This window comes from Salvelinus fontinalis, chromosome 24, assembly GCF_029448725.1.
Source record: "Salvelinus fontinalis isolate EN_2023a chromosome 24, ASM2944872v1, whole genome shotgun sequence".
NCBI classification, from domain to species: Eukaryota; Metazoa; Chordata; class Actinopteri; order Salmoniformes; family Salmonidae; genus Salvelinus; species Salvelinus fontinalis.
In genome coordinates, this window is record NC_074688.1 from 27,404,538 (window position 1) to 27,419,838 (window position 15,301).

At 43.6% G+C, this 15,301-nt stretch overlaps 1 protein-coding gene across 7 annotated transcripts in view; it reads left to right on the forward strand.

Annotated features, from left to right (window-relative positions):
• Positions 1-15,301, forward strand: part of LOC129822563 (BCAS3 microtubule associated cell migration factor-like) — a 347,331-nt gene that overhangs the window by 42,842 nt on the left and 289,188 nt on the right. For all 7 annotated transcript variants that reach the window (XR_008754493.1, XM_055880891.1, XM_055880894.1 and 4 more), the window contains exon 13: positions 3,677-3,770. Coding sequence is in view for 6 of the 7 variants with exons in the window: in XM_055880891.1 (XP_055736866.1) it covers positions 3,677-3,770 (94 nt within the window). In the remaining variant the exon portion in view is untranslated. The remainder of the gene's footprint in view (positions 1-3,676; positions 3,771-15,301) is intronic.

The window sequence follows — 15,301 nt, forward strand, 5'->3', positions numbered from 1 at the left end:
CAACTATGGTCTTTAATGCAGGGCCGACAGACAAGTTCCCTACTTTTTCCCTCTTCCACTTTGCTCTTCCATTTTTGCAGTAATGCTGCAATTAGTTGGTTGTAATTTTGAGTAGAGCAGACATTTCCATATATTTTTCTTAGTTGCATGTGTGACATAACTCCACCAGTATAATATTTGTAAATTATATAATAAACACGACTATTTCGTTTTTAATACATTTTTATTTTTATTTATTTTTATCTATTAGTATTTTTGAGTTTAACCACTGTTTATTCTGTTTTTTTCTTGTGGATTAAATTGAAATTGCAACCAACTTTCTATGGCTTGTTTTTAACAATAGCGATATTTTGGAAGTTTTCCTTTTCAAATATTAAAAGTGCGAGGTTGTAATCTGAATAAAGGGAAAAAGGCTATTCTTGAAAATGGGGTGAGACATTCTTTTTAATTTGCTAGAGAACTAGTTTGGATTTAAGTAACTTTTGTTACATGTTGTTGAAGCCTGTAGTGAGAGGTCTAATGCTTTAATATTTAATGATTTCTTCCGTCCGAATTCATATTCATTATATAAATAGGCCTGTTTAATTTTTTCTGGCTTGCCGTTCCAACTAAAATGGAATGTATTTTTTATTATAATTTAAATAACGGTTCGCTAGGTGCAGGCAAGACCATAAGAAAATAGGTAAACTGGGATGAGACTGAAGAGTTAATCAGGGTAATTTTTCCACAAATAGACAGGTGTTTTTCTTTCCATGGTAGCAAGATCTTCTCTATTTTTGCTAAGTTTCTATTTACATTTATTGGAGTGAAATCAAGTATTTCTTGCCGGATATGTATACCGAGTATGTCCACATCACCATCAAACCATTTTATTGGTAAACTACATGGTAATGTAAATGTTGTATTTTTAGTGATCCAATATGTAATATTATACACGTTTTCCTCCTCTTGACAGTTTAACACTTTCTGAGAAGTAGCCATTGTTTACTATTTTACACCTAGGGTTACTATACATGACTTTAACCCATTTCATAAGAGATTCTCCAAAATGCAAATGTTCCAGGCATTTATTTATGAACTCCAGTCGTACTGTGAAAAAAATGGGCGAGGATCTTTGTTGAATAAGTTCCTCCGTTTCTTTTTGTTTTTCCTGTAATTTATTCCGAGCCTTTGGTACAGTTTTATTGGTATCTATCTGTTCTGTTAGAAGGTCTATTTCCTTTGTTAATATGGACTATTTTGACCTAAACATTTAAGTGTTCCATACAATAAGGGGATCTGCTGTACCTATGTTATGTCGGAAAAATTCTGTTAAATTCCTCTGTTCTAGTTGTTTTTATCATCCGTTAGGGTTTGATTCAATTTCCAATATCCTTGCCCACGTGGAAATTCATTAAGCGTAATGTATATGCCAATTATCTGATGGTCCGACCGTGTTCTGTCCCCTATCAACACTTTTTAAACTTTTGGTGCCAACGAGAATGACATAAGAAAGTAGTCAAGACGACTAGCTTGACTGAGTCTCTGCCATGTATATCTCACTATACTTATAGTATTTAAGCCTCCATATATCCACTAGTTCCAATATATCCATGACATTTGTGATTTCCTTTAGAGCATGAGGGTGATAGTTTGTCGTATGATTTCCTTTACGATGCATTGAGGTATTATAATCTCCCACCAGCACAGCTGTTCTTTGTTTGCATCAAACTGAACTCTGTCTCTAGACATTCTCTCATCAGAGTTAGAAGTGTTTTTTACAGATGCGTTGTGGGTAACCAGAAAACGTTCCCAGGTGTCCGTTTCCTTGTACAGTATCTTTAATAGAGTGTCACATTTACTGAGCTACAGCCTTACATGTTTACACTTCTCACACACACAAGGCATTTTACACACACAACGTTTAAATCAGAACAGATTCTCTATCCTCTCTTCCCTCCTTTTTCTTGTACTTTCTGACCTCCATAAACACACCTTTTGGGTTTTGTGGTGAGAAACCTCCCAGGTTAAACTTTTTGAAATCCTCTGCTAGAGCGAACACAGGAGCCCACCAACCAACCCCACACCCCACACACGTACCTGACAGTACCTCGGGGCCTAAGGTGGGATTTATTTTGCTTTCTCACTCATATTTTCCCAGCTCGGCCTTCGCCACAGCGCTAGCTTTTTTAAGACGTGGGGAGACTTAATGAATGCACTGCTAATCATCACCAGGAACCTCACAAGATGCTTGAACTCCGTCCTCTATTTTTGGCACATTCCTCTCTTCCTAGCTCCCTTAGTGAAAGGGTGTCTGTGTAATGCTCACCGTATTGTTGGTTATAGCCGCTATGTATAAGGGGCATAAGGTTACTATAAATCCATACCATGCCTTTTATTGTAGTGCAGTGAAAGAATCATTGAATTCCTAAACTATAACCACACAACACTGTGTGTGTGTGTGTGTGTGTGTGTGTGTGTGTGTGTGTGTGTGTGTGTGTGTGCGCGTGCGTGCACATCCCAGTCTCCTGAGGGCTCCTCCAGACCGGGGCTAAGTTCCTCAGATGCAGGTCTGCACTGTGTCACCAGCAATTTTACAGTAACCCTACACTGCACATAAACACAGTTAGGAGAAAGAGGGAGAGAGGAGGGGGCGAGAGAGAGGAGGGAGGGAAAGAAGGGGGATTTCTGTGTGACTTCAGCGTATAGCTGTGTGTTATATAGGTTTTGCGTTGCTTTCTTGCCACATCTCTCAACTCACACTATTAGTTTGTTGACTCTTTCATTGGAAGTGGTGACCCCTCTTTACACACACACATTCCTCCTGTATAATAGGTTTACTCTCCAGAGGTAGCCCCGACACTAATTCTCCTTTTCAAAGGGCTTCAGCAGGATTCCCTCACAGAACAACATTGTGCCTCTGATGTAATAAAAGGGGTCTGGCTTATGTCTCCCCTTTTCCTTGTTCTTCTCTTGCCCTCCTTTCCTCTCTCCTTCTCTCCCTCCAGTCCAGTCTGAAATAAAGGGCTCAGTTGAGCTCAGTGGTTGTTTTTGTGTTTGGACTGGCTCATATTAATACGAATGCAGCAATGCTCCCAGCTCCTTAATGCAACACTAGACCAGATTTATCACTTTGAGACCGACCTGCTCTTTCTCGCTCCCTTTTGCTTGCTCTTTCTCTCTCCCCCCATCTCTCCCTTCTTCTTTCTCTCTCTCTCTCACTCTTTCTCTGGCCTTATGTCTGATCTTAGTTATAATCTGTTCAAGACCAGAAACGTTTACACACACAATGTCTCTGGCCTGAGAACAGACTCATACTCAGCATCACTGTGATTTTTTTTTTTGCACAGTCGGAGGACTTAGAGCTTAGCTACTGGTCTGAGATCAGCCTCTTGTCAGGCGTCTTAGTTTTCATGCAGCACATGGAGACAGATGACGGGCATAGTGCTGCGGTGACAGTATAGAAAGAGTGCGAGAGAGTGTTCTCTCTTTTGCTGCTGAATGTCTTGCCATTCCAAGCTTCTTTCTGGTGTTTATTGGCTTTATTGCTAATTACATCCACAAGGGGGCAATGGTCTTTACCAATGGGATTGTAACATATTAATTTTCCATTATTTTACAGCAAGATGCAAAAGAAGTCCATGTGTTGGAATTTGGTCCCGCTCTGTGTAAATTCTGTTGTGTGTGTGTGTTCCAGGTCCTGGTGAGTGAGGACTCAGATGGAGAGGGAGTGGTGGCCCACTTCCCAGCCCATGACAAACCCATATCCTGCATGGAATTCAACCCCAGCGGTAAGGAGATGGCTCACTGCAACACACACACACACACACACACACACACACACACCAAAAGTATTTATTTTGGATGTAAAGAACGCTAACCTGAATTTGAAGGTTGGCAATCAATCCATTGTGAAGAAAGTGAGTTGAGGGATGAGGAGTTATTTGTTGTTGAGTGTGAACCCAGATGAAGGGAACACAACCTCACTGTCCAGGTCTTAAAAAACTATTCTGTGGTACTTCAGGGTGTGTCCCAGTCTTAACCTCTTCTGTGGGACTCCAGGGTGTGTCCCAGTCTTAACCTCTTCTGTGGGACTCCAGGGTGTGTCCCAGTCTTAACCTCTTCTGTGGGACTCCAGGGTGTGTCCCAGTCTTAACCTCTTCTGTGGGACTCCAGGGTGTGTCCCAGTCTTAACCTCTTCTGTGGGACTCCAGGGTGTGTCCCAGTCTTAACCTCTTCTGTGGGACTCCAGGGTGTGTCCCAGTCTTTTTTTTTTTTTTATCCCATTTTCTCCCCAATTTTCGTGGTATCCAATCGCTAGTAATTACTACCTTGTCTCATCGCTACAACTCCCGTACGGGCTCGGGAGAGACGAAGGTCGAAAGCCATGCGTCCTCCGAAGCACAACCCAACCAGCCGTACTGCTTCTTAACACAGCGCGCCTCCAACCCGGAAGCCAGCCGCACCAATGTGTCGGAGGAAACACTGTGTACCTGGCCCCCTTGGTTGGCGCGCACTGCGCCCGGCCCGCCACAGGAGTCGCTGGAGCGCGATGAGACAAGGATATCCCTACCGGCCAAACCCTCCCTACCCCGGACGACGCTATGCCAATTGTGCGTCGCCCCACGGACCTCCCGGTCGCGGCCGGCTGCGACAGAGCCTGGGCGCGAACCCAGAGACTCTGGTGGCGCAGTTAGCACTGCGATGCAGTGCCCTAGACCACTGCGCCACCCGGGAGGCCCCTGTGTCCCAGTCTTAACCTTTTCTGTGGGACTCCAGGGTGTGTCCCAGTCTTAACCTCTTCTGTGGGACTCCAGGGTGTGTCCCAGTCTTAAAACCTCTTCTGTGGTACTTCAGGGTGTGTCCCAGTCTTAACCTCTTCTGTGGGACTCCAGGGTGTGTCCCAGTCTTAACCTCTTCTGTGGGACTCCAGGGTGTGTCCCAGTCTTAAAACCTCTTCTGTGGTACTTCAGGGTGTGTCCCAGTCTTAACCTCTTCTGTGGGACTCCAGGGTGTGTCCCAGTCTTAACCTCTTCTGTGGGACTCCAGGGTGTGTCCCAGTCTTAACCTCTTCTGTGGGACCCCAGGGTGTGTCCCAGTCTTAACTTCTTCTGTGGGACTCCAGGGTGTGTCAGAAAGGGCCTATGAAGTGGGGATGTATGCGTCTGTGTTACAACGGTAGTCAGTGGGGCCTGTGCCTGAGGGTGCATGCACTCACCTGCAGTTAACACACAATGGAAGTGGCTTGATCAAGCAGGCCTTGCAGTGACAATGGCACTTCATCCCACTGTGGGAGAGTGACAACAACCATGCATTGATATGTGAAGTCACACACCGGGGCACTCCCTTTGTGTTTCTGTGATCACACTCACTCAGTCAGGCCTTGATGTCGGTCCGACACCCGGTAGACAGCCTTAGGTGTGTGAGGTGTTGAGTTACGCAGCTCACCTCACAACAGATGAGTTACGTTGCTCTCCTCACAACAGAAGAGAGGTTAGTTAAGAGGCGTTAGAGAGTTTGGCGTGTCAGTAGTCACTGGGATTATGGACCAAAAATTCATCTAACACACTCACCCGTGTCACAAGGGCTTTCAGACATTGAAAACACATTGCAGCCTTAAAGGTCCAGGTTTTTTCTCAATATAAATCATTTTTGGGTAACAATTTAAACCTTACTGTGATTGTTTTCAATTAAAATGGCCCAAAATAAACATAAATAGCTTCTTAGCAAAGGGCAATTTCTAAAGCAAGAATTTTGCTATGAATGTCTGGGAGACTGAAAATTAGCTGTTATTGGCAGAGAGGTTTGGAACTCTTTCTTATTGGTCTATTAACTAATTTACCACATTGTGATGTCACCATACAAACCAAAACTCCATCCCACCAAAACGTGCTGAAATTTAAGGCGGTCTTTTCAAACAGCTCTTACACTATAAAAGGGTATTATTCCAACCTCGTAGTGTTGAAATATACACTGAGTGTACAAAACACTGTCTTTCCATGACATACAGTGCCTTTGGAAAGTATTTAGACCCCTTGAACTTTTGCACATTTTGTTACGTTACAACCTTATTCTAAAATTGATTTAAATATATATATCTTTTTAAATCTTCAGCATTCTACACACACACTACCCCATAATGTCAAAGCAAAAACAGTTTTTTTTGAAGTGTTTTCAAGTGTATTAAAACAGATACCTTATTTATAAGTATTAAGATATTTCTAAAGCATTGAAGGTCCCCAAGAACACAGTGGCCTCCATCATTCTTAAATGGAAGAAGTTTGGAACCACCCAGACTCTTCCTAGAGCTGGCCGCCCGGCCAAACTGAGCAATCAGGGGAGAAGGGCCTTGGTCAGGGAGGTGACCAAGAAACCAATGGTCACTCTGATAGAGCTCCAGAGTTCCACTGTGGAGATGGGATAAACTTCCAGAAGGACAACCATCTCTGCAGCACTCCACCAATCAGGCCTTTATGGTAGAGTGGCCAGACGAAAGCCACTCCTCAGTATAAGGCACACGACAGCCCGCTTGGAGTTTGCCATGAGGCACCTAAAGGACTCTCAGACCATGAGAAACAAGATGCTCTGGTCTGATGAAATCAAGATTGAACTGGCTTGAATGCCAAGACTAAGTGAATCCAGGTGAAAGCTAAGATCCCTTATTGATGTCACTTGTTAAATCCACTTCAATCAGTGTAGATGAAGGGGAGGAGACAGGTAATCATTACTTTCATTATTTTAGGCTATCTGGTGTTAGTGCATAAGGCTAAACTTTAGGGTTTAACTATACACGCGCCAATTGCCAGATAATGCTTTTGGGAATGGCAAAGAAAGTTAACATCAATCTACAGAGGCAAAAAGGCCATTGTCGAAGTTAAATTCAATAAGACAAAAGCTGAGAAAGGAGAGTTGAAAATATAGAGAAGTGAGGGCCATAAAAGTAATGTTTGGAAAATATTTGGTGAAGTGGTAAAAGAGGATGATGGCAGTGCTGGCTATGTTTGGCGGCAGGTAGCCTAGTGGTTAGAGCAGGGGTGTCAAACTCATTCCACGGAGGGCCTAGTGTCTGCAGGTTTTTTGGTTTTTCTTTTCAATAAAGCCCTAGACAACCAGGTGTGGGGAGTTCCTAACTAAGTAGTGATGTTAATTCATCAATCAAGTACAAGGGAGGAGCGAAAACCCGCAGACACTCGGCCCCCCGTGGAATGAGTTTGACACCTGTGGGTTAGAGCGATGGACTAGTAACCGAAAGGTTGCAAGATCGAATCCCACGAGCTGACAAGGTAAAAAAAAAAATATATATATATATATATATAAATCTGTCTTTCTGCCCCTGAACAAGGCAGTTAACCCACTGTTCCTAGGCCGTCATTGAAAAAAAGAATTTGTTCTTAACTGACTTGCCTAGTTAAATAAAGGTTAAATAAACAATTGATTGTGAGGCGCTATGCAAATTCGACAGTCACAAGACAGAACTTCATATAGGCCTATGGCATGTCAAGGAACTGTGTAGCCTACTGTTTAGATGGGTTAAATGGAAACTGAAATCTGGACATTGACTAACTAGAATAACCTACTGTTTTTTTTGGCGAATTCCAAAGTCCTCTGATAATACTAGTCCTGTGCGAATCGACATCCCTGTGTTTTGAGATAAAAGTGCTCGCGGTTTGAGCAAGAAAACAATAACTGATTCGATAAATTGAACAAAGTGCTGCGCATAGCCTATATGAAGGGCCTACATGTATCAACTTTCAGTGAATGCTTTTGTTTATACGTTGTGCGAATTAATTGAACATCACCAAATGCATCATAAAACAATATTGCGCCGATTTAATGCAACCCTTGCTGTTAATAGATCGCAAAGCTGCATTCAACTGAGCTAAACGTTTGGAACAAGTTCACTTTCTCATCCATAGCCTAAAAACGCATATCAATTGCAAGTTAGCTGTTTAGCTTACATCTGAAGGCTGGTGGCATTTAGGATGTCTGCTGTGGATCATTAAAATATCCTCAAATCAAATATTATGGCGCACCGGTATGGTTTAGAAACCTGCGAACGAAGCTCGCGTTATCAATGTAGCATGTTATCGCCTGGACTTGTTGAAATATTTCAACACCTAGAAGAAAAACTCCAGTCATCCGTCATAACTGAGAAATACAGGGGGCAGATTGTAAAAACGTCCTCTGGAATAATGTACTTTCTGGGGTAATAAATACATAATCATCGTTCTCTAGTAATACCAGTCCCTTGCGAATAGGGCTATAGCCTTAATAATAACTCCTACAGAATTAAGCATTTCTTTCAGTAAAATTATACACCAAATATAGGCAACATATAGTCGGGCGGTTTGCTAATGAGTTGTTAGCAATTGCTGGCGGGTGCGGGTGAACAAACCGTTGACCTGCAGCGCCACTAGTTGCTACAACCTATGAATTAAAGTTTACAACGTAGGTGCACACAGGTCGAGATACATTTGAGTTGCACACTCTTGATTGCATCTAGCTGATCTAGTATGTAATCATTAGTCCAACATTTGCAAACGAGTTTCAATTGGACAACTTCGGATATGTTTATCCCAGTTTAGTTTGCCTCTGTTTTTCTAAATGCACTCCTAATCACAGTTCACTTTCATTGCAGCCATGTCGTATTCCTACTTGCATCTATGCTTTCTCCTCCTCTCACCTTTTCCCTTTGCTTGTGGACTTCAATGCACAACACATCAGCTGTATGTGACCAGGTGAAAAAACCTTTCCAAACCATATCATAACCACTCCACACAGCCTACATTGTTGTCACCATATTAGCTAAAGTAACATCATAGTCATCATAACTCATAGAACTAACGCATTAGTAAACCCGCTATAATTATGCAGTAACGTTAGTGTTAAATCTGTAAGCAGTTTAGCACTTACATCGGTGGGCCCTGGTGGCAATGAATTAGTCAAACCAAAAGCTTACCTTGACTTGGAAGAGTTCCAGTGTTGTGTTGGATAGTCATAGCCAGCTAGCTAACGTGGCGTCCCTCTGTTTGAGCAGGTTGTTTAAGTAAGCTAAACTAGCTAGCTGGATTTTATATCTAAGTATTTGAAACTGAAAGTGATCAAAATTACTCTATCTCTCTTGCGTCTCCTTCATTTTAGAAGAAATGAAATTGTTCAAAACTGTTCAACTATGGTCTTTGAGTCAACTACTCACCACATTTTATGCACTGCAGTGCTAGCTAGCTGTAGTTTATGCTTTCAGTACTAGATTAATTATCTGATCCTTTGATTGAGTGGACAACATGTCAGTTCATGCTGCAAGAGCTCTGATAGGTTGGAGGATGTACTCCGGAAGTTGTCATAATTACTGTGTAAGTCTATTGAAGGGGATGAGAACTATGAGCCTCCTAGGTTTTGTATTTTAGTTAATGTACCCAAGAAGGACAGAAGCTAGCTGTCCTTCAGCTACACCATGGTGCTACCCTACAGAGTGCTGTTGTGGCTAGTGTAGACATTAATTGCAAAACAGTGTGTTTTAACCTCACTAGGGTAGGGGGCACTATTTTCACCTCCGGATGAAAAGCGTACCCAAAGTAAACTGCCTGTTTCTCAGGCCCAGAAGCTAGGAGATGCATATAATTGGATAGAAAACACTCTAAAGTTTCCAAAACTGTTAAAATAATGTCTGTGAGTATAACAGAACTGACATGGCAGGCGAAAACCTGAGAAAATGTTTTAATCTAAAAATGACAACTTTTAAAATGTTTAAAAATATATATTTTCATGAAATTCACTGAGGAGGATGGTCCTCCTAGGGCGCACCGGTTTGAGTGTGTCAAGAACTGTAGCGCTGCTGGGTTTTTCACGCTCAACAGTTTCCCATATGTATCAAGAATGGTCCACCAACCAAAGAACATCCAGCCAACTTGACACAACTGTGGGACACATTGGAGTCAACATGGGCCAGCATCCCTGTGGAACACTTTAGACATTTTGTCCTGTCCATGCCCCAACGAATTGAGGCTGTTCTTCCCCAGAGTCAGATGAACTCGTGGATACCATTTTTAAGTCTCTTCATGCAGTGTGAAGGAAGTTGCTAACAAGCATTAACGCAATTGCTAACTGGAATTCTTTTAACTGCTAGTATGCTAGCAGATACCATAGACTTCCAGTCATTGCGCTAATGCTAGTTGGCATTGGCTCACAAAACTACCTCTAAATTCTTTAATACTAGATGCAGAGACTTACAAGTGGTATCCATGAGTTCATGTGACTTTGGCTTCATTGCCAAAATCCCGTAGTATCCCTTTAAGGAGAGAGACTGTGTGTGTGGTTCAGTTTTACCCAGAGTGCCGTGGATGCTTCCTGGCCTCACTCTACACCAAATGATTTTGCACTGGCGTCTTCCCCCTTTTATGGATTGTTCCCCCTCGGAAATAAAGGCACCACACAGTGCAGTGTGTCTGCATGTGTGTGTGGTGTGTGTGTAAAGGAGCAGCTAATAAAGTAGCTGCTGAGTGATGGTGCTTACTGTGACCTCCAGTCTTTGGTAGGAATCCTTCACATGCCTCTGCTTCTGACCAGACTAGAATGCACCTCCCAGGAAAAAATTGTCAGATTTATAACACACACTTTTTTGTAACAAACATTCACCACCTTTATACATGAACTAAATGTATACCTTTGTACACATACACATCCTCAATCATTTGCTTACAAACACATAGACTAACCCATGCACCCATTGACAATATGTGTGACAATAAATCCCCAACACACACCCTTGTACAGATTATGTTTTACGTCTTCACATGCACTCGAGTCACAGATACACTCACACAAAGCGCACGATCACTCTGACACGGCACACACAGTAATCACCTTCACATACATAGCGTGCTCTCCAAGCAGGTAAATGCAACATTTAATCTAGAAGGATTGTTACTTGGAGGTTTAGCAGAGCTGTTGTTTGGCAATTACAGAACAACTCCGCCCCCTCTTCAAATCTTCTTTCCCTGGCCTGTATGACCGGTCCAGTCTGTAGGGGGCGCCCTTGATTCACCTTGACGACCTAGAGTTGACTCAGTCGACCTTTACCCTATATGTGTGTGCGTGTTTGTGTGTGTGTGGAGCCGAATTTACCAGGAGCAGGGGTGCCGCCGCTCTGGCCATCCGCACAGCGTCCAGCCGGCAACCATGACCACCTTTTCAATGTACTGTGAAGTGTAACACACTGAGTATGCACAATGTTTGTGTCCCAAATGTCCACTTCAAGCACCCCCCACCTCCCTACTCCTGTTAACTTTACTGCCAAATCACCACATGGGTGCGTTGCCACCTCATTTATGCCTGCCCAAGTCTGAAAGACCTTAAGAGTTTTAAATTACGACGGTGTCGGGGCACCCCGAAAAGTACCCCCAAGAGCCACGTTTCTTTCTCTTTTTTCCCCTTAGCAAGGTAAGGGTGAGTGTGTTAGTGTGTGCGGAGTAGCTGCATAGTCCTCCCCACTTCGATGCCTTTCATCATTAAGCCTCATGATCAAAACAACTGCCACGTTGGTCTCTGAAGCCGCCTGCTGTAGAGTAACAGAGAGCGAGGCGAGTCCCTTGGTCTTGATTGGGTGACTCGCAGTCTGTTTGTCCTGAATTAACTGCACAGAGAGAGCAAAATGAAGAGAGAAGAAAAGGACGAAAATTGGCTCAATCTACCGTAGGGCCTTCAGTACCATGTCTCCTTCTAACAGTGGTCAAGTCAACCCCAAAAACCACCAGAGCCAGTATGAAACAATGCTATGACTCGACAGCTCAGTTACTGGTCCTGGAAAGCCCAACAAGTCCAACCCAAGAAGCATGACGCAACAAACCCCATAGAACTGCTTGTGTATGTTGGAGTGACTACACAGACAGCGGAGTGGTTATGGGGTGACTGGTCTGGCACCCTGTCCTGGCTGTGTGGCGTTCAGAGGTTCTATTCCTAGTGGTGTAATTAGAGGATAGGATGCTGCTCTGTTGAAGGCAGTTGTGAAGCTACACGCACACACACCCTTTAACAGCTGTAAGCTGTTTTATTTACCTCATCTCCTTCACTCCTTCACTACAATCTGTCTCTCCTTCACCTCTTACCCTCGCACTTCACATCATCTTGACTTGATTATTAGCTGAGATGCCCAAGGTCAAAGACACATTGTTTTAACGGTAGGGCCTGTGAAACAGTTTGTGTGGAGGGTGGTTTGATTAAAGTGTGTAAGGCTGTATGCAGTGTATGATTAGGTGGTTGGACAGGAGAGACACTCGCTCTCTCTCTCGCTGTTTCTAATTCCTCTCAATCACGCCACTGATAAGAATCTTGGAATCTGTTCCTCCATGGAAGATTAGTTCAGCTTTGCTCGCTCATTTACAGGAACTCAACCTCACAACCGCTCTTAAAGAGACACACACACAACGACACACACTGAACCTAAACATCTTGTTTAATAAAAAAACAATGTTACTTTTCTACAAACATTCACTCGCCTAACTAACCTCACACCTCTTAAATATCTACAAAGTCTTGGTAAACGAGGCTAGAACTAATCTCCAGCCACACTGCCTTAGCCCACTAAAGCCCAGCCCATGTTTAGTAACACAGCATCATAATGAATAGCCTGGTGAATTGATGATCGAAACATGGAAAGTGCCAAGCAGCTGTGTCATGATGAAGAAGGGTCACTGTGGTGTCATAACTCCTTGATGTGTGAGAGAGAGTCAGGCCTTCACCCCAACTCCCAGCTAACCCACACCACACATGCTGAACACGAGGGAGACACCCCGAAGATACAACCTCCACACCCCCAGCTGACTCATTAGCCTGCAACGAGCTGTCTTCACACACAGCAAGCAATTACCACTCCCCTTGTGGTTGTATCTTCGTGTTATGTGAAGTGGTGCTTTCACTTTATTTTCACACTCATTTAGCAAGATGTGTGTGCAGCTGTGCAGCTGTGTGTGAGTGCGTGTGCATGCGTGTGTGTACATGTGACATTTGTGTGTGTGTGTGTGTGTGTGTGTGCCAACCATATCCGTGTTTGTGCTTTTTAGCACCATGTCACAGAGTTCTCAGAATCCCTTGTTTTACCCAGTAGCAGGGCTGTCCAGCCACCATTGGCCAATCACAGAGGATTAAACCCCCATGGGGTATGCCAGTCGTTGGGACCTTTCCTGCCCCACACACACACCTGCCCATGCCACGCCCTGGGAATCATAGCTTTAGTAAAGCGCCGCTGTCCTCCTTAGGTAAAGCTGATGATCTATATATTTTTCCCCAGCGAGCTCTATCATAATCTATGTAATTCTCTTCCTTTCTCTCTCTCTCTCATCACTCTCCCTTTCTCTTTATTTTTTCCTCTACTTTTATATCCCTTACTCAGTTTTTAGCTGTTAAAATTTCCCCGGATAATGATTTTGTCTATTCTAGAGATCTATTGTGGATTTCCCACTGTGACTGTCCACCGTCTGTCCAACTGCAGACAGCCTGCTAGCAAGGTATTGTGCTTTCAGCTTTTGGCTCATAAAAAAAAATGATATAGCTGCACACTCCTTCCTGGGTCAGTTTTGTTTTGAAGAGGTCTTCCACAGTACTGTAATGAAAGGCTACTGAAATTGGATACATAGCTGTAACGATGAATTGTGCTCTGCTCTCGCGTACAGAGTTTATGTAGTATGTCTGTACGGTGTGTGCAGTGGTCAGTGTCTAGTGTGTGTGTTTACAGTGTAGTCTTAAGTGCCTGATGATTTTACAGAGCTACCAGACCTATGCTAGGTCTCCCTTTAGTGCAGTCATCTCTATGGCCAGTTGGACGTCGTTCTCGCTGACGCTCTCCTACTGTTTGTCCAAGACACTGTAAAGCCACCACTGTCTGCCTGCGTCTGTTTTTATGGCGTTTCCATACTAGGTGGTAAAAAGCAGCGGCACCGTCTTGGGAAGTCAAGGCCTCAGACCTGGGCTGTAAAACCACAAGGAGATCAGAAGAAAGAGGGAGAGCGAAAGAAAGGGCCAGTGAGGGAAGGAGGAGAGAAATAGAGATAGGAAGAGAAGGAGGAGGAAGAGAGAGAGAGAGAGCGGAAGAGAGGGAGAGGAAAAGAGCGAGGGCTGGCTAGGCCCGAGACTGATCGACTGTTAGCAAGGTCTCAGTGGAAACTTAAGCCCAAATCAGACCACGCCTCCACTCTAAACCCCCCACCGCACACAATCCAGACACCTCAGGCTCTGCTGTTGAGTCATCCACAACCCACACACACGACAACACGCAACCCTGTGTGTAAGTTTTTATAGTGTGGGGCGGGTTCTGATCTGTTCCTCTGATTTGATTTGGGGCTTTATTTTTCACAGAATTGAAGTCCACTTTGTAGACATACTGTATTTGGTACTGTGTTCACAAGATCCATTAAACACACACACATTGTTCAAAAAGCCTATCCTTGTACCTCCCCTCCAATCCCCCTTCCGTCAACGGCAGGCAGCACAGAGCAGCGTGAAATCTTATCTGCGGCGGCGAATGTTTGAGGGGATTCATTAGTTAACAGAAACACTAAAAGACAACTTTTTAAATGGAGGTTAGAGATTACAGCCCACTCTTTGTTTTCAGAGAAACTGATTAAAGCTTTTCATCAGTCCTCTCTCCTTCCCTCCCTCCACAGTCCCCCTTTCTTTATCTGCAGATTGTGCTCTGAGTCCGACCAATTTGTTTGGGGGCTTTTAAACATGACAACAAAAGGCTGCTGTTATAGCCTGGCTTCTAAGCTGCTGGGAGAATGTGTTTTATCTGTCTGCCTGTTATGACGGAAAACTCAGACAGAGGCAGCAATACAATAACAAGCCTGTGTCCTGAATGACACCCTATTCCCTATATAGTGCACTACTTTTGACCAGGGCCCATAGGCTTATTAATGCACCATGAAGTGAGGTTTAGTCACGATGGATTTAGGAATGTTTCGTGTTTGCGGTAGAAAGAATGCGCTAACTTCTCTTCATTTGGAGAAGGGAAGTACAAAGATGTAAATGTTCCGTACACTGACCATGGTTTTAGAATGTTTGGATTTACTGTACATTCAGCGCATTGTCTAACAGAAGGCGCTAACTTCTCTTCCTTTTTGGAGGAAAGTGTGATATAAAGTGTGATATATATATGTTTCGTGAGATGTGAGATGTATAAATGTTCCATAATAGTGGCGGTGGAGTTGGATTGAGTTCTCTTAGTTGAACAGGTGGACTAAAGGTGCTGTATAAGGATTCTGCTCCAATGGCTCCCTATATAGTGCCCTACTTTTGATTAGGGCCCATTGGGATGCAGACTAACTCCAAC